Source organism: Hemitrygon akajei, chromosome 10, assembly GCF_048418815.1.
Source record: "Hemitrygon akajei chromosome 10, sHemAka1.3, whole genome shotgun sequence".
Taxonomy (NCBI): domain Eukaryota; kingdom Metazoa; phylum Chordata; class Chondrichthyes; order Myliobatiformes; family Dasyatidae; genus Hemitrygon; species Hemitrygon akajei.
Window position 1 is genome coordinate 29440128 of NC_133133.1, and position 20525 is coordinate 29460652.

General features: G+C 39.3%; 1 protein-coding gene across 1 annotated transcript in view; it reads left to right on the forward strand.

The window, feature by feature from the left end:
• Positions 1-19836, forward strand: part of alg13 (ALG13 UDP-N-acetylglucosaminyltransferase subunit) — a 103345-nt gene extending 83509 nt beyond the window's left edge. Inside the window, exons 19-28 of the mRNA XM_073059862.1 lie at positions 404-557; positions 5102-5225; positions 6342-6377; positions 8830-8885; positions 9896-9973; positions 10295-10466; positions 16187-16282; positions 16362-16402; positions 16999-17173; positions 18684-19836. Coding sequence (XP_072915963.1) covers positions 404-557; positions 5102-5225; positions 6342-6377; positions 8830-8885; positions 9896-9973; positions 10295-10466; positions 16187-16282; positions 16362-16402; positions 16999-17173; positions 18684-18946 — 1195 coding nt within the window. The 3' untranslated portion in view covers positions 18947-19836. The remainder of the gene's footprint in view (positions 1-403; positions 558-5101; positions 5226-6341; positions 6378-8829; positions 8886-9895; positions 9974-10294; positions 10467-16186; positions 16283-16361; positions 16403-16998; positions 17174-18683) is intronic.
• The last annotated feature ends 689 nt before the right edge of the window (positions 19837-20525 follow it).

Here is a 20525-nt window from a genome sequence, read left to right on the forward strand (position 1 = left end):
ACAAAGTAGTTTAACTCGTCCTTTTCCACTAAATTAATCTAATAGCTCTATCTTGGATGCTTTCTAACAGGAACTCATTGTACCTAGTGGCCTGTTTCTGTGTGATTTATCCTGTGTAATGGTTTGTAAAAATAATGGTCTGTCATAAATAACAAGAAAACAGTTTAAATTCTACTGAAAGGCGTAAACCTGAAGATTAAAGGATAACAATATTGTGAAGAGAAGGAAAAATGTTTCTAGAAAGCCATTGTGTGTTCACAATCTGTTTATATTCAAGATATTTATAAGATCGTGAGGGAATTAAGGTTGGTAATGTTGCATGTTATCCAAATTTAAGAGCTGAACTTGCCTAACTTAGCTGCTTTAATCGATGTTTCTGGATGTATTTACTATTTTCAACAAGCTCTTGCAGCAGAAGTCGCAGACCCTTTCAATATGTCAACAAGGATTGCCAATTTGGCTACATACCAGAGAATGAAGGGTCAAGAACAATTGAAGAAACTGTTGCTTTCTATGAAATTGAGGAAGGAAATGAGCCACATTTTCCTAATGTACAAGTGAGTGAATAACTGCATGGTACTTGCCTACAAACATTTTGTCAGGATAATTTGCTTAGTTGTTGACTTTCACTTGCATTATAAACACAGCTCCTTAATGCATTATGCCGTGAGTGAATTCTTTTAGACAATATGTGCAGGAGTAGGCCATTTGGCCCTTTGAGCCAGGCATTCAATGTGATCATGGCTGATCATCCACAATCAGTACCTCATTCCTGCCTTCTCCCCACATTCCAGTGTATACAAGCCCAGTCGCCCCAATCTTTCAACATATGACAGTCCTGCCATCCCGGGAATCAACCTCGTGAACCTACGCTGCACTCCCTCAATAACAAGAATGTCCTTCCTCAAATTTGGAGACCAAAACTGAACACAATACTCCAGGTGTGGTCTCACCAGGGCCCTGTACAACTGCAGAAGGACTTCTTTGCTCCTATACTCGACTCTCCTTGTCATGAAGGCCAATATCCCATTAGCTTCACTGCCTGCTGTACCTGCATGCTTACTTTCAGTGACTGATGAACAAGGACACTTAGATCTCGTACGTCTCCTTTTCCTAACTTTACACCATTCAGTTAGAAATCTGCCTTCCTGTTCTTGCCACCAAATTGGATAAACTCACATTTATCCACATTAAACTGCATCTGCCCTCTCATCCAACCTGTCCAAGTCACCCTGCATTCTCCTAACATCCTCATATTTCACACTGCCACCCAGCTTTGTCGTGTGCAAATTTACTAATGTTACTTTTAATCCCTTCATCTAAATCATTAATGTATATTGTAAATAGCTGTGGTCCCAGCACTGAGCCTTGCGGTACTCTACTAGTCACTGCCTGCCATTCTGAAAGAGACCCGTTAATCCCTACTGTTTTCTCTCTGCCAACCAATTTTCTATCCATGTTAGTACCTTACCCCCAATACCATGTGCTCTAATTTTGCCTATTAATCTCCTATGTGGGACCTTACCAAAGGCTTTCTGAAAGTCCAGGTACTACATCCACTGGCTCTCCCTTGTCCATTTTCATAGTTAAATCCTCAAACTTCCAGAAGATTAGTCAAGCATGATTTCCCTTTTGTATACCCATGCTGACTTGGACTGATCCTGTTACTGCTATCCAAATGTACCGCTATTTCATCTTCTATAACTGACTCCAGCAACTTCCCCACCACTGATGTCAGGGTAACTGGTCTATAATTGTTTTCTCTCTCCCTCCTTTCTTTAAAAAGTGGGATAACATTAGCTACCCTCCAATCTTCAGGAACTGATCCTGAATCTATAGAACATTGGAAGATGATTACCAATGCGTCCACGATTTCTAGAGCCACCTCTTTAAGTACCCTGGGATGCAGACCATCAGGCCCAGGGATTTATCAGCCTTCAGTCCCATCAGTCTACCCAACAACATTTTCAGCCCAATGTGAATTTCTTTTAGTTCCTCCATTACCCTAGGTCCCCTCTCCACTATTACAACCGAGAGACAGTGTCTTCCCTAGTGAAGACAGATCCAAAGTACCTTTTCAACTCATCTGCCATTTCCTTGTTCCCCATAAGGGACCAACTTTAGTCTTAAATAATTTTTTTCTCTTCACATACCTAAAGAAGCTTTTACTATCCTCCTTTATATTCTTGGCTAGCTTATCTTCGTACCTCAACTTTTCTTCCCTATTGCCTTTTTAGTTATTTTTTTTGCTCTTTAAAAGTTTCCCAATCTTCTGGCTTCCTGCTCATCTTTGCTATGTTATACTATTTTATTTTTATACTGTCCTTGACTTCCCTTGTCAGCCACAGTTGCCCCCTACTCCCCTTAGAATCTTTCTTCCTCTTTGGAATGAACTGATCCTGCACCTTCTGTATTATTCCTAGAAAAACCTACCATTGTTGTTCCACTGTCATCCCTGCTAAGGTATCCTTCCAGTCAATTTTGGCTAGTTCCCCTCTCATGGTTCCATAGTCCCCTTTGTTCAACTGTAATACTGACACTTCAGATTTTTCCTTCTCCCTCTCAAATTGTAGATTAAAACCTATCCTATTATGGTCACTACCTCCTAATGGCTCCTTTACCTCGAGTTCCCTGATCAAATCCGGTTCATTACACAACACTAGATCCAGAATTGCCTTCTCCCTGATCGGCTCCAGTACAAGCTGCTCTAAGAGTCCATCTCAGAGGCACTCCACAAACTCCCTTTCTTGGGGTCCAGTACCAGCCTGATTTTCCCAGTCTATCTGTATGTTGAAATCTCCCATTACAACAGTAGCATTACATTTGTGACATGCCAATTTTAGCTCTTGATTCAACTTGCACCCTATTTCCAGGCTACTGTTTGGGGGGCCTGTAGATGACTCCCATTAGGGTCTTTTTGCCCTAACAATTTCTCAGTTCTATCCATCCTGACTCTACATCTCCTGATTCTATGTCACCCCTCACCAGGGACTGAATTTCATTCCTCACCAGCAGAGCCACCCCACCCCCTCTGCCCACCTGTCTGTCCTTTCGATAGGACGTATACCCTTGAATATTCATTTCCCAGCCCTGGTCCTCTTGCAGCTATGTCTGTTATTCCTACAACATCATACTTGCCTTTTTCCAACTGAGCCTCAAGCTCATCCACTTTTATTTCTTATACTTTGTACATTCTTCTACAGTCGGCCCTCCTTATCCGTGGGGGATTGGTTCCGAGACCCCCCGCAGATGCTCAAGTCCCTTATTTAGCTGACTAGTGGGGTGGTCTTTAGGACCCAGCAGAACCCCAGACCACTGCACTGAGACAGGTTAAATAAGGTCTTTAGGACCCGGTGCAGCTCTGAATCCGCAGTGTTTCTGTTCACGAAAATAATCATGATTGAAAATAAAGTGGAAGTAATTGGAAAGAGGTGAAATGGCATCGATCATCGAAAAAGTGTTAGACTACAGTCAGTCAACGATCAGAACAATTTTAATGGAGCGTGTGAAAGGCCCTGCCCCAATGAAAGCTACAATTATTACTAAGCAATGCAGTGGTTTAATTATTGAAATACATGTTTGTGTTTTATATGCATAAAGGTAAAATATATACTATATACAAAGACAAACGTTTGATTAACTGACGCTAAATAATACCTGATGTACCTGTTCCGACTTCAAATCCGACTTGAAGACTGACTCAGGAACGGAACTCGTTCATAACCTGGGGACTACCTGTACTTTTAAATCTCTAGATTACTTATAGTACCTACTACAATGTAAGTGCTATGTAAATAGCTGTTATACTGTATTAGGGAATAATAACAAGAAAAAAATAGTCTGCACATGCTCAAATAACGAGTGCTGGAGAGAGAACTTCCGGGTTTTCCCGATCCGTAGCTGGTTGAATCCGCAGATGCGGAACTTGTGGATAAGGAGGGCCAACTGTATAATACTTTTAATCAGTTACTCCCCTTGCTTCTCAATCCTTATTGCACTTGGCCATACTCTCTGATCCCTTCCTGAGTTTTCTGCCCCTTTAATTCTGTTGTCTTTTTTAACTTATTCTCTTTCCCTTTAACTCCCTTGTATTTCCAGTTTGTCTCCTCCCCAACCCCACCGTTTAGTTTAAACACACCCGTGTATCAGTGGCAAACCTGCCTGCCAGAATGCTGGTCCCCCACCTGTTAAGTGCAACCCGTCACCTTTGTACAGTTCATCCTTGCCCCAAAACAGATCCCAGATTTTCTAATTGGTATTTGGGATCAGTGTGTGTCACTGGTGGTGTTGCTATTCCTTAGTGGCTTTTGGAAAGAATGGTGGTAAGCCACTACTGTTGCTGTCCTTCTGGAGAAGGCATTTGTAGTGTACAATTGGGCAAGGAGATCCAGGATTTAGACGAGATGGTGTATGAGTTCTGTGGGGAAACTTGCAGATGCTGTTACTTCATTGCACCTGCTACCTTGGCAGATCTAGTGGGTTTGGACAGAGCTGCCAGAGTAGCATGGTGTAACTGCAGAGCATGTTATAGATGTTATGCTCTGCATTTGCTATGTGCCAGTGGTGATTGTTCCCCTCAACAGCTGTTAAAAGGCAGATCACACTCAGACAAACTTAAAGGTTCATTAACTCTCGAGTCTGGTTGCATTAATATTGTAGATATTGTAATTGTATTTTTTCAGTTTTCTGTTCTGTAATGCAGCATTTTATAGTGAATGTCAATTTCTGGTTGTACTTGAGGATTTTAACTAATTTTATTGCCCTCTGATTCAGATGATCTATTCATATTCAAAGAATACAAATGGATGTATTCAAATCAATACAGTGGATGGAGGCTCCTTACTCAATCTCACTTGTCCCATCACTGAAATGTTTCCACAACCTACGGACTCAATCTCATTCTGTATTTGTTGCTTATTTATTATTTCCTTTTTTGTTCTTACACACTGGTTGTACGATCTTTGTTGGTGCGATCTTTCATTAGTTCTATTGTGGTTATTGGATTTATTGTGCATACCCACAAGAAAACTTGTACATGGACTTTGATGATAAAATTTACTTTATCCAAAACAATCGTCAAGTTGTTAATTCTCTATTTTAGAGCCAGCCTGCTTCCTCTCCAGTTATGCAAGCTCCAGCTAGCTACTGGGTAACAAGAAGTGGAAGCTCAGTGTCTGTTGGCAAGCAGGTCACTGCTGAAGATGCTGATGAGCCTAATGATGGGGGTGAGTTGAAAGATGAGGTGTTAGAAGTTTTTACATCCAATTAGACCCAATTTACTTTACAAGTTGAAGTGTAGGGTCTAGTTTATGTTCTCCTACTGTTATTTAGGTGGTAGGAAAACGGGTCCTGCAGCAAACTGGTGAATTGGTTTAATTATCACATGCACCAAGGTACAGTGGATAAAATGTTTTGCATGCCATTCATACAGACCATCTCATCACATCAGTACATTGAGGGACAAGGGAAACAAAATAACAATGCAGAATAGTATTAGTTACCCAATGTAGTACTGATGGACAATAAGACACAAGGCCATAGCAAGGTTAGATGTCAAGAATCCATCTAATAAAATGATGGAACCAGTCAGTCTCTTAACAATGGGTTGGAAGTGGTGGAGCAAGAACAGGCAGGTGCAGGGGGTGGTGCACAGAATGGGAATACAGTCAGATGTTGGGAAGGAGAGGCGGATATGAGAAAATTAAGATGGTGTATTTAAAATTTCAGTAACTGAGTAATCTTTGTGTATGTATATATAAAAAATTGTTTAAATCATGGGTTGTGTATAAATATGTGAATTGCATTCGTTATCACTCTAGCACGTCTTCCTCCAAATTAATGTTCTGAAGTTACAAAACATAACAGATGGGATCTGTTAGAGGATGAAACATTGAGCAAGGGTGGGGGGGGGAGGTGGGGCAGAGTGTGTGAGTGATGGGCAGATGGAGAGGGTAGAAGGGGAAAAGGTAATGGGGCCAGTTGGATCAGGAGAGAAAGGGGACGGGTTAGAGCAGTTATTGGAAGTTGGAGATTTTGATTATAATGCGAGTTACCTTTGCAATTGCTTTCTTGTTTCTGTTAAAAGCATTTGGTTTTAATAAAATAGTAATCAAACTTTTTTTGAAGGAATCAAATTTCTGTTCTTAAACTGCTTAATTTTATAATTGCAGATAGCTGTATCGAATTATGATCAAAGAACTGGTTTAGCTAATCTTTGAAAATCCAACAGAACAATTTGTGACAGCTGCATTTCTGCATTAGTGTTTCTTCTCCTCCCCCCTCCCAGTTTCAAATAGATAAATTTTCCAGATGAGGAAAATAACACTATCTTCTTTTCGCAGGGGAATATCATGACGACTTTCTTTATGCAGCAACAGGTTGGTATGGCATACTTGAAACTTACAGCATTTGTTGTGAAACTACCATTTTATTTTTTCCAAAAGCTTTAGCAGTAAATCAATGAACAATTCTGCTAGTAGGTTATAGAATAAATCTATAAAATACTCTTTATCTCCAAAATAAAGTAGTACACAGGTTTACATCTAATGTGCATCCGAATATTTTTGGCCATTGGCAATAGTTCTTATTCCACTAAATTGAAAAAAATAATGCTGCATACTGATTTGCATTCCTGATCAAGCAGATGTAAATTGTTATAACTGCCCTTTGGCCCATCACACTGATTAAGAGGAATTTAGAGCAACTCAACTTTACTCATCCAATTTAGTAATTGAAGTCCCTAGAATCATACTAAAACCTTATGCTTTTTAAAAATGTGACACCAGGAGTGAATGCAGATCTCTAGCCCAGACACTGTTTTATGACAGTGCTATATAATGTCCCTGCTTTTAGAATCACACCAGACTTCCCTGTGGTGCTGGAATCTCATTTTTCTTGTAAACACTTTACCCCAAGTATGTCTATTCGGAAGACCCCGACTTCAATTTCAGATACAACTTGCACCAGCTGAAATTAGACTGCACCATTTCATACCTGTGCATCTTAACCAGATTTTTGTAAAATTGTCATTTCATGATCATGTTACTAAAACTAGATTTCAAATTTGAGTTACTATGGTGCAGTTAATGTATCTGAACATTCCCATATCGCTCAGCTCTCAGATGTACACGGATTGTGTATTTAAAGGAGCTGTGAGTGCTCAGCCATTGAATATATTTAAGACTGAAGTAGAGTTGAGATCTAGGTTATCAGACAGAAAAGTTGAAGTATTTCATTCAAATAACCAATCGATTGATAAGACTACTCTATGACCACCATTTCTTTTGAATCATCATGGAAAGTGATAAAAGATATTTAGTTTGGACATAACCTGCTATTTGCTTATCACTTTGTTCATTTCCCCACCTTGTGGCGCATTAGGTGATAACTTTGCCGTTTCTTTGGCATTTTTGTCTTTTTTTTTTAAACAAGGCCGCCTTGCTAGCTCAACCCAGCACTGATGGAAAGCGTGCAAGGAGCCTGCTGGATTCTAACCTGTGACCATTTGCCTTGAATTCCAGTGTAGATGCCACTGCTCTGCTGGCTGGTGTGCTTTATATTGTATGCAAAGTATTTTGTGCTGTAGCCCCATTTTAAAAACTCTTCTGGTAAGTTGGTGTGCTACTGTGCCACTTAAAGTTTTTTTTGAAACCTTTGATGATCTCAGGACGCTGCTGAACATCAGTACTTCAAGTACTGCAGGTCTACCCCATCAGTAAGTCGCTTGTTGGCGGAGGAGCTGAACTTGGTGCAGAGTGTTGCTGACTGCTACAGAGAGGCATTGTAGTTGATGTGTGAAGGTGGCGAATGTTTACCTAGTCACTTGTGATCACAAGAACTTGTTGGACATTGGTAATGTAGTATGCAGCAGGTCCAGTTCACTGGCATATTGATGGGACCGATGGTAGGGGGACTGTGTGGCCTCGGTTTCAGTGCAAGCAGCCTCATGCCAAGTTGTCATATATTGCAGCTGCCAAGAGGGGTGACACTGGAGGTGATGTGGTGAAGTATCCAGATTGGCATTGGTGCTTCTGTGTTTGCTTGCTGGAAGATGCACTAGATTGCAGACAGCTGCGGTCTTGTTTTTGCCAGCAATATCCATGGGCTCTGATTTGGGCTTTTTTGTGTGTGACAATTTACTGCTATCTTATGTGCTGTGTTTGACTGTTGGTACTGTTTTGCACCTTGTCCCTGGAGGAACGCTGATCTATTTGGCTGCATTCATGGATATTTATGTAAGGTTGAATGGCAATTGAACTTGATCTTCAACATTGAAGTAGTCAGTTGACTTCATGATAGGATTGTTAATATATCTAACAGAAGTCAACATGCAAAAATTGCAAAATCCAGTCATGTACTAGAGTTGTAATTTAACTAAATTGTGTATGATTTGAAAGTAAAATTTTCTTTTTAAAGAAAAAACAAGATAGTTTAGCTTTGCATTAATTTGTAGTAATTGTCTTCAGTCTGGTAGTTAGATTATTACAGTGCATGTGACAATGTAGGAAATTAACAATTCAGAATTCCTGAGTCAAGTGGCACCTGTTAATTAAAAGTCACATTTTCACCTTTTCAATATTTATAATGGCAAAGCAAATTTTATTCATATCTGTTCTTTTGAATTTTGGTCATTATGCTGTTTGGAGACAAAATAATACCAAACATCTAGCTATTTGTTTGAAAATTGCATAATTCTGGTCAACAACTTATTTTTCCCATTTAGATCAATAACCTATTGTTCAATATTGGCTATTCAGCATTTCAACCAAATATCAGTAAATGTATGAGTAATTCTGTACCTTTAGTTTCTAGAATGTTGTTTATTTGCAGATTCTGGGTATTCTGATCCAACAATATATAGTGCTCTGGAGTCTACAGCTAACCTGGCAAGTGTACTTCATTCTGCATGCATTTTAATATCTTCTATGTTAAATATAAAGCCAAGTTTTAAAGAACCAAATGACCAGCTTGTTTCCAATTCGGTGTCAAAAATGGGACGTTTGCATAGTAAAATTCAGTAATAGTGTAGGTTTGTAAAATAAAATTGTAGAATTTTGCCATGTTAGAAATAGACATTAGGTAATCCGACTTCCGTGTCCGTGGTCTGTAGCCCTGCAAGTCATGAATTTGCAGGTGCTTTGTGAGAATTATAAAAATGTGGCTAGACTTCTGCCTCCATGCATTTCAACAGCAAGTTCCAGATCCTCTCTGCTACTTAAATTGGTCGCTTTTTCTCACATTGTCCATAATTGTTCAAATTAATTTGTCTATGTAATATGAATTTGAATGTTATTGTTCAACTTGTGTACTTTCAGTTGAATAGATTTTAGTGTGTATATCACCATTAAAAAGGTATTACCATTTGGGCGGGGTATTAAAAATCTCTAATGGGCAGCATTGTGTGCCTTCAGGAACAATAGAAAACTAATAGAAATCACTATTTTAAGAATCCATTATGCTTAATGATTGTCAAATTAGTGTTTAAGTAATTGAAGTACATTTTGAACTAGGGAATCAATGTTATGATGGAATAAAAAAGCCCAAATGGATCAGGGTATCAAAGTATAAGATGGGAGATGCAGATATACAAACATTAAAAGTAATGTAGGTTGTAAACATATGAACTGAAACAAATGAGCACTGATTTGTTGCTAAATGAATTGAATTGAAAAGACCAATATTGAACCATGGCTCAACAGTCCTGTTCAAAATTGCAGCTTCTACATTAACTACAGAGGTTTTAGTGAAAGGGCTTTTCTTTGCTGGTTGGGAATGAGAGGAGGCACATAGTGCAATGTATGAACATTGTATGTTTTTCTTGTGCACTAGAACCTTTTAGCCTAAGAATTTTTTTATTCTAGAACCAAAGGAAGAAAATGATCTATTTGTCTTGTAGTCTATTCAGGAGGGATGCTCTGCTGCAGAGTCGCCCCAGGAGGGGCAAGTTGGCACACATTTCAGTTATTCACAGCAGGTATGCAGTTCCACTCAAAACTACGGAATGGTTATATGACATCAAAAGTAGTACAGAATTGCTTGTTTGCATTCAGAGGAAGAAATGGGGATTATTTTGAATTTGAGTTCTTGGAATATGGGCTTTGTGTATGATGGCTATTGATTTAATTTAACATTGCATTTTCAATGTTTACTGTTTCCCATGGAATGTATTGTTCTTTTGGTGTTAACTAAAACTTTAGTAATGGTTATGGCTTGGGGGCTTTGCTTATTCAAAATTGAACAATGTTTTTGTGAAAGTTTATCCATGGTGTTAAAATTTTTAACTTGTTACTGACAGATGGGAAATTCAATGGTGATATCAACATCCTCTTGTGTCAGCGCAGCCTCTGGTGTCGAGTTCTCCTCTAACTCACTAGAAGGAAACCAAACCTCAGTGACCTACGCAACAGTGCCACATCAGACACTTGCACCACCTGTTCTTGTGCCTTCTCATCCTGTTGGTAGGCCGGGTATGGATTACAAAGAAGCTGGATATAGTGTTTTTTAATATTGATTTTTTTAACTTGTTTTAAATTTTTCATGCAGTGGGAAGATGTTAAGATGCTTTGTATTTTAGTGATTGTCAATTATACATTTTGCTGCACCTAGTCAGAATCTAGCAATCACACTATCCATAAACAAAGGATCTGCAAATGCGGGAAATCCAGACTAATACAATGCTGGAGGAGCTCAGCAGGCCAGGCAGCATCTATGGAGAGGAATAAATGGTCAACATTTCAGGCGGAGACCTTTTGTCAGGACTAGAAAGGATTTGGGGGGGGGGGGGGGTGGTGAAGCTAGAATAAGTAGGTTGGGGAGGTGTGGGTGGGAGTACAAGCTGGCAGGTGATGGATGAAGCCAGGTGAAGGCAAAGGGGTATTGCTGGGATAAGGGGAATGAAGTGAGAGCTGGGAAGTGATGGAGGGGTAAAGGGCTGGAGAAGGAAACTGATAAGAGAATGAACCATGGGATAAAGAGAGATGAGGGGCATCAGAAGAAGGTGATCAGTGAGAAGTTAAGGGGGTGCAGAATGGGAAAAGAAGTGGGGACAAATTATGGGAAGTTGGAGAAAAGTTTTCATGCCATCAGGTTGGAGGCCACACAGATGGAATATGAGGTATGCTCCTCCAACCTGAGAGTGGCCTTGTCATGACAGAAGAGGTGTCCATGGACAGATTGCAAATCAAGCTGTGCAAATGGAGTGTGTGTCAACCAGTTCATGTAGTTGCTCGCGTGTAATTATCAATGCTTCAGCCCTCTGCCATGTGGATCCACACAAGATGTAGTTATTGCAATAAACTAATAGTGGAGAATGCTTGAAGGATTCTGAGATTTAGTTTGCAGATTCTGGGTAAACTTCAATTCATCCCAGCATTCTAGATTTAAATGGCTCCAAGAATTAATCTGCTAAACTACTAATTTCTATTTTGCTATTACTACAGTAAATTGTTTTACAACAAACCTGTTTGTCAGTGCTAATTACTGACTGGGTCAGTAATTCATTCGTTGATTCTGTTACAGACTTATTGTATGCTCAAGAAAAGGAATCTCATGGTTGTATATAGTGACATGTATGTACGTGCTTTGATAACAAATTTACTTTTAACTTTGCTTCAGGGTCATTAGGAAGCCTTAATGGATATTACATAAATTAGACATGCAGTTTGCCCTGTTCAATTTGTAAAAACATGGCAGTTATAAGCATTGGCAACAGTAATATGAACTGCAAGTATGGTTTCAAAATAGCAATAAAGTTAAATAAAGCATGCTAAACTTGAGCATATTTTACTTGAATAGAAATAATGCCTTTCAGACCTCTAGTTCTGTAATTTAGAAACATCTACTTCACAATGCCCTTGCCTTTACGTCCCATGCATTAAGACTGTTAACCAATTAACCAGTCCATTTGACTTGGGTGTCCCAGCAGTCCTCATTTCCATTGTATATGGTGTGTGCATGTCATTTGCATAATTTAATCGGCTTCAGAAATGATCTGTTATGAATAATTTTGACATACTGTTGTACTGTTCAAATATTGTATTTTTAATTGAATCAGGTTAGAAATCGGTTTATATTTAAAATGCATTTAGTTCAGTTGTGTAGCTTCTCACATTGTATGAACAAAAGCTTTGGGATAGGAAAGGAAAGCCAGCCATTTAATGGTCCTTGCACTACCTTAAATATCCCATAGATGGTACTCTTCTATTAGTCTTACAATAACTTGATAGCACCCAAAACTCCAGATTTTCAATTGAAGATTTTTGTAGATTTTTACATTATTTTTGTATCTAAGCTTTTTGCTCAAAACTATACAAATTGAAGTGTTGGAATTGGGTGTAAAAGAAAAGTTGCCTGGGTTGTTGAATAGATTGATCTTTGAATTTCAGTCCATGGTTCCCTGAAAGTAGCAAAATGGGTCAATAATAGACATCAAGTCCTGTAAAGTTTATTGTCAGTTAACTATCTAAAAGCATATAATATACAGTATATAGAGTTGAGACAACATACAATGGACAACAGGTGCTTTGAAATAGATTTTATAGAAATAGAAATGCACTGCATAAAATAGATTTCCCTCAACTCCATTCTAAATGGCCTACCCCTTATTCTTAAACTGTGGCTTCTGGTTCTGGACTCCCCCAACATTGGGAACATGTTTCCTGCCTCTAGCATGTCCAATCCCTTAATCTTATGTTTCAATCAGATCCCCTCTCATCCTTCTAAATTCCAGTGTATACAAGCCAAGTCGCTCCAATCTTTCAACATATGACAGTCCTGCCATCCCAGGAATCAACCTCGTGAACCTATGCTGCACTCCCTCAATAGCAAGAATGTCCTTCCTCAAATTTGGAGACCAAAACAGAACACAGCACCCCAGGTGTAGTCTCACCAGGGCCCTGTACAACTGCAGAAGGACCTCTGCTCCTATACTCAACTCCCCTTGAGTTCCTCCAAACTAGTGTGTCAAGCACAGCGCACAATAACTTATGAAGGTGAGGATGAATTGCACATAAATAACAAACTAAAGTGCATTAGTATTAATGTTGTAAGGTACAGAACAGTGACACTTCAAATACAATGCAGCAGGGAGTTCAGTAGCCTAATGGCCTGGGGGAAGAAACTGTTTCTCATGCTGATCATTCTTGTTTTATGCATCATAGTCTTCCGCCTGATGATAGAAAGTCAGAGGATGCTGGATGGGTGGGAACCTTGATACTAAGGGCTCTATGTATGCAGCACTCCTGATAAATGTCCCCAGTGGATGGTAGGAAGACCCCTATGATCTTCCCAGCTGTTCTCACAGTTCTTTGTAAGGACTTCTGATCTGATGCTTGACTGTTCCCATACTAGATGGAAATACAACTTGTCAGGATGCTCTCAATGGTGCTCCTGTAAACTTAGTTAAGATTGGGGGGGGGGGGGGCGCGGAGCCCTGCTTGCCTCGATTTTTAGGAAGTGGAGGCGCTGCTGTGCCGCCTTGTTCAGGGAAGTGATATTAAGGGACCAGGTGAGGTTATCCATGATGTGAACTCCCAGGAACTTGGTGCACTTCACTCTATGGAGAAGCCATGTATGCGCAGCGGGGGTGATTCATCTGCACCTTTCTGAAGTCCACAATAATTTCCTTGGCCTTCTCCACATTCAGGCTTGGGTGGTTGTTCTTCTCGCACCAATCCACCAGTCTCTCTACTTCTCTATACTCACTGTTTCCTATTGTTCTTGATGAGACCAGCCATAAAAAGTTTATCAGAAGTGGGATTGGAACCCACGCCTCCAGTTGGAGTTGCTCTACTATGGAAGGAATTTATTCCTTGAGTCTGGCACCTTAGACCACACAGCCATCCTGACAGCTGTAGGTTCTATCTGATGTGCTTCATGTCCTCGTAGATTATGGCATAGAATATTGAAGGTCAGGACATTGTGTTGTGACTTCATAAAATACTTAATATCCATTGGACTGCTGTGTGCTTGTGCCTTTATTCCTTCTACCAAAGTGCATAAGCATGTTCTGTCTGCCACTTTGCCCAGTCTCTTAATCTGTCCAAGTTCTTCTGCAGACTACCTGCCCCTTCACCTATCTTTGTATATTCTGCACACTTTTGCAAAATTGTCATCCAAATCATTAAATATAATGTGAAAAGTAGTAGATCCAAAACTGACCCCTGCAAAATACCACTCAACACCAGCAGGCAACTAGAGAATTATTCCCACTCTTTACTATTAGTCACCCATCTTCTGCCAATGGTAGTATCGTTCCTATTAATACCAGGGGCTCTTGTTTTTTTTTATCCTCGTGATGCCTTGTCAAAGGCCTTGTGAAAATCCAAGTGAATACCCACCAACTCTTTTGTCTATCTTGCCTGTTATTTCCCTTAAGGAAACTAAGCTCACTTGAGGATTTTTTTTTAATGTGTACCTCCAAGTATCCTAGAACTCCATTCTTTAAGACGGACTCTAAATATTCTACCATTTATCTTGATTTTTATTGATGCCTCTTAGAAAGCATCATCTTGGAATGCATTGTGGCTTAGTATGGGAACTGCTCTGCAAAGAAACTGCAAAGTTGTAGTCATAGCTCAGCACATCATTGCAACCAACCTCTCTCCTCTGGGCTGTCTACACTTCTCACTGCCTCAGTAAAGCAGCCAACATAATCAGACTCCATCTGCCTCCTCCCATCGGGCAGAAGATGAAGAAGCCTGAAAGCACAAACCACCAGGCACAAGCTTCTTATAAGATTACACTGGATGACAAAATTTTTTGAAAGTTTCTTCCTCCGTTTTTAATCTTGTTTAAGGTGGACCACTTGAATCTGAACACATAATTTTGGACTACTGTATCACATAGGAATTGTGAATCAAAATTAACTTTTATTGAATATAATGTGTTTAATTGCATAATGGTGCTGGTGCTTTGCGATAGTTCAGCTAAGCTAAAAATGTTTTGAGTTTTATTTGTGCTGTATGAGGCTTAAGTGTCCAACAATAATCAGTCAGTATGATGGATTCCCTGATACAGTTTCTCCATGACCACAATGTCCCAGTGAAACCTTTTGCCATGCCTGGTTATTGACAGCACCAAGATTTGCAGAGAAGAGGTCTAAATAGGAATGCAACAAATGAATCCCTAGTAATGTGTTGCACTTTGCTTTGGAGGCTTGAAGCATGTTGTCAACATGTTTGAGTTGCCAAGAAAATTTTCAGCATCCTTGAATGCCTTCCTTGCAATTTATTTCTTTTTCCTCTCCCCACCGGTCCCACTAGAAGTTATTTGAATTGCCGGTCATTGATGACCTTGATTTGTGGACTAACAAAAATGTCTTCCTTAATCTTGGCATCTATTATTCTGGGAAACATCTGTCTCAAATATTGAAATCCTTCACGGAAGTTTATAGCCTTTCTAAAACCCACCCTGTCATTCAGTAGCCACCTGCCTAAGGATGCCTGGACAAGATGGAAAACTTTTTGGCTTGCATTGTGGGCAACATTTTAGTTAATTTGAATTATGAATTGAAATAATATAGGTGATAGGGAAATTTCATGATCAGCTCAAAATCTGTAAGATACACCCAAAAGTATTCAGGAAGCAAAATATTTGTTGTTATTAGACGGTTCCAGAGAATGCTAAGATGGACTTGACCTGGCAATCTATCTCATTTTGACCTTGCACCTTATTTACCTGCAATGTACTTTGACTGTAACACTTCACTCTGCAGTTATTGTTTTACTTTGTATTACGTCAATGTACTGTAACAAATTGATCTGTATAGATGATACTGAAGACAGGTTTTCACTGTAAGAGGCAAGGCATAGAAGGGTACAGACCTTGGTGTGGGCAAATGAAGTTGGTGTAGATGGGTACAAAGTTTTTAGCTTGGGCATTGTGGCTGAAGGGTTTCATGCTATACAAGTCTGACCTTTTAGTACTTGGGAGTTCTAGTGATTACAATCCTGAACTTCAATTTCCTGGCTCGCATCCATAATCATTCCCCTGCAGTCTAGAAATGTCCATTGGGGTGATATAGCTTGTATATTGTTCTGTTAATAGGAATGATCTTTGTAAATTAATCTTAAGTAGCTTTCATAGATCCAGTGGTTGCTATGGTTTCGATTCTAATGCTTATGTGCTGAAAGAATGTGCACTCTTGTTTTACAGTAGACAATTACCAAGGTGTTTCTGTTCCATTTAGGTCCTTTCCTGCCTGTTAATGAAATGGGTGAGACTGTGAGTTCTTCTGTACCACCCCCATATTCCTGTGACCCCAATGGCAATGATCTTCCTCCAGGTGAGACCATATTACTCTTAATGTAGCTTAAGTCCCACAAAATGATGTATTATAGTAACAAATTTGTCTGTCTTTTTAGATAGAAAGGTGCTTCAGTATTATTTCAACCTTGGATTGCAGGTGAGTTTAACTGGAATTAAAGGATTACAGCTGTATGGGTTTGCATATAAGAATTCACAGCTTTTTCTGATGTCTTCGGTACATTTAGCTTTAAATGGTAACACAGCTTTACATTTGGGGATTCACTTTACTAAAGTTCTTTCCATAATCTTTTGAATGCATTAAATGGAATTTGCTTTAAAGTTCATTTTCAAGGAACGATTACTTAATGAATTTGTGATGCCGTTTGTCTTTGGGAAGATCAGTAATGGGGTTGCTTGTTACTTGCAACTTGTTTCCATTTTTTTTCCTCCCTAAAAGAGCAAGTTAAAATTACAGCAACAGAAAGCACTAGAGGAACTCAGTGGGCCAGGCAGAATAAGTGAAGGGAAATAGACAGCAAATGTTTAAGGTCAAGACTCTTAATTCTGGATTTCATCTTCAACAGTCCACACAAAAGATCTTGAACTGAAAGATCAATTCACCATTTCCCTCTGCAGATGCTGCCTGACTTGATGAGGTCCTCCACTTTTCCCTGTATCATTCCAGTATCTACAGTCTGTCATCCAGTTATAATTTGTTTATATTTGATTGCTAAGAAAATTCTTTGTTTCTAGTGTTACCACCAAAACTGGCAGTCAGTGGTCTATATGCCACAGCATCAACCGTTGGATATTTATCCCGTATTCCCTGCAACTGCCCAGTTTGTTGAACAGTCAACTGTACCACAACAGTACAGTGATAGTGGGAGAAACGATGATCATCCGGCTTCCTCAGACACCGTGTCTAATGGCAAGTTACTTTGTTTTCAGAGGATTTGTTTGAAATTCCATTTCAAATCTCAACTGTTTTTTTTTGGTGTGAGAATCAATGATCTCATCAGGAATGGGGCCATGAAATACAAGATGAAATTTTCTTTATTCTGCCCCAACAATGTGTTGCCTCCCTAATTACGAATGAGCTGCCTCAACATTTTGTCCACTTCCTGTATTGGCCATTTTGAGATCATTCTTCAATTAATTGATAGTATTAACCTAATGGGAATCTGGTGGTGCAGTGGCATCAGCACTGGACCTCAAGGCAGATGGTCCTGAGTTTGAATCCAGCCGGGTCCCAACCTGGGCAGCAGCAGTATCTATTTCCATTTTTAACCAATGGTCAACTTACACTATCCATAGGCTTGCCAGGAGTTGACATGACTCGACAGCACTCAACCACAACAACATTAGCCTAATGACTTTCTTGTGGAATGTCTTTCGACCTTTTCTGCAGGCAATTAAGTCTTCGGAAGCTAATTGTAGAATTGTACAGCATGAAGATAGACCCTTTGCATTTTATCAGATGCATAGTTCTAACCCTAACACCACTCAATACAAGAATATATGCATACATAATTTAAACAGCCACAGTAAATGATTTAGAAGATCCTGTTCTGAGCAGTCACTATTCTATTTAGATCTTAAGTAGCCTTTTTAGTGTTTACATTTATCCAAAGTCTAAAATGCAAGTAAATATCTGTAAAATTGAGACTTTGATATGCAGAAGTACATGGGACTAAATTGAGCACTCAATTTCTTTGCGAGCATAGCCCGTAATTTAGCTGAGGCAGTCAAATCCAATAATCAGTGGTATCTAAATTATGCTACAGGATTCTTGATTTAAAACTCAATATAATTAATTATTAATCAGTGAACTACTTCAAACTTTTCAGTTAATAACCAATTTAGATTTGTGGTGCCTGATTACATTGGATTTGGGTTTAGAAATTCCACAGAACATAAGCTAACTGGAGAAGTGTTGACAATTTAAGTATCAAGTCATTAACTGAAACTACTTTGGTATCTATAGATTTGTCAGTTTTAATCCTCCGGAAGTTATCCGCTCTGATGTTAAATATTCCTGTGTTATGTAAATAATTCTGATGTTAAAAGGTGACTAATGTTCCTAGCGTACTGCAGTAAATGAGTTAAATGCAATTATACATAATTAATGCTTGGTTAGAAATATAACTAATTGTTTTTCCAAACTATTCTAAAAGGTTGGTGGTGGCTGATAGTCTGGGTGGTATTTAAAATTTTCCAGAAACTGGTGTGAATTCATGTTGCTATAAAATGAACCCACTCTTAAGAGTTTTTCTAACTTTGGGACATGATGTTATTTTCCATGAAGGATAGATTTCTTGTGTTCCAAATCGGTGCATTAAGGTAAGGTAGGTGGCTGTAAGCTCATGTTAAAACATACTTAGAATTTTTCTTGAGGTGGTAGTTTTATAAATTCTAATGGACTGTTTTTACTTTTGCAGGTTATACTGCTGCAGAGTCTCAACCAGCTCCTTATTCAACAGTATATTATCCAATGCTGACAGACCAGTATATTCAGCCAGCTATATCTACTTATGATCCTTGCGTCCCTTTAACAAATACAGTTCGTTATGTTGGCCCTTGGTATCCCGCAAATCAGACATGCCCCAGTTCAAGGCTACAGAACACAACATGCCCAGGCCCCCCACCTCAGTTGAATTATGTTGCACCTGCCAATCAGCCAACACACTATGTACCTCACTAATGTCTGCAGAGTGGCTTAGGGTTCTAAAGTGCCAATGAAGAGTAGATAGTTGACTTCATTTCTGCTCCTAAATAGTATCATCTCCTTTAATTGCCTGAACTGTTTCAAATGTTTGACTGATTCCATTCAGGGTAAAATCTGTTTGCAGTTGTCTGAAATGTTTGCATCAGTAGTCTATTCTTAAATGGGAATTTTTCACTTCAATTGGTTTTCTCTTTTTGCTCTTTAATTCTGCTTTTCCTCTTTCTGCTCCAGTTAGATTTGCAGACCCCAAAAAAAATGCACATGTAGCAAGTAGATGTGAAGCTTCCTAAAAGTTTTCCCTTCTCTCTATGATGACTCTTCAAGGGAGAATTTTTCACATGGTTTTATCACTCCACTGTACTAAGTCAACAGAGAAGTTCAACCTTGAATGAAAAAGCTGATTCTGGATCCTGCTGAAGAACCTCCACTATGTAATATTTTTAACAGAGCATTGTTCCCACTCGACACAAAGTAAAATTGTCACTTGATGTTCTTGTTTAAATGAACACGAGACTATCACTTCTACCTCACATTTGTCTTCAATGTGTGAAAGCCTGTATATTTTTATCAGGTGTCCAGTTCAGCTCAATGTTGACTTTCTCTTAGTTTGTTGGGCCACAGAAAAGAATGGCTGGCACTGAATTTCTTTTTGTTTAAGATTGTTAATGTCAGCTGCTGTTTTCTGGAGTACTGTTGAAGGGACTGATGGTGTTGTGGGATCTTAATGTTGAGGTAATAAAACCAAAGCACAGCAACTTGTCTGTGTGCTGCTTTTGAATGTAATTCGGTGAAAACCTGATGATGCCGCATGGACGAACAGTTTGAATTGATAATGGGACTGTGGGAAAGAAGCAAATGACAAATTAGATGGCAGACACTTGAAGCTTTAGTTTGTGGGATGATGTAAAACTGCACAGCTGAAGGAAGCTTGTTTGCTCATTGATTCTCTTTGAGACGTGCAATATCCTTTATATTTCTCAGTCTTGATTATTCATCTAATTCCCTTTTCAAAGCTGCATGTGAATCAGTTTCTAGCACCATCAGGCAATGTGCCACATATGAGCCACTGTACTCTGCTTTTATTATACTTCTGGGCATTCTGCTAATCACTTTAAAAAGAAAGAGGAAACCTGATCCAATCATTTATGGTTTGTGACATTTTAATTTAAGCCATTCATGATGTAAAACACTTGTCATTCCGTAGTTTCCTTGTCTATTTGTCCCTCCCCACTAATCTCCCTCTTGGCACTTAAAAGTGCTATGTGTACCTATTCAGGTGAGGCAACATTTCACCTGCGAATCTGCTGGTGGTGTCTATTGTGTTCAGTGCTCCCGATGCAGCCTCTACATTAGTGACACCCATGGTATATTGGGGGATTGCTTAGTCAAGCTATCTCTGCTCCATCTGCCAAAAACTTCCCTTTGGCCAAACATTTTAATTCCCATTCCAGTTTCAACATGGCAGTCCATGGCTGCCTCTTGTGCCATGATGAGGCCACCCTCAGGATGGAGGAGCAACACCTTTTATTCCATCTGGGTAGCCTCTAATCTGATG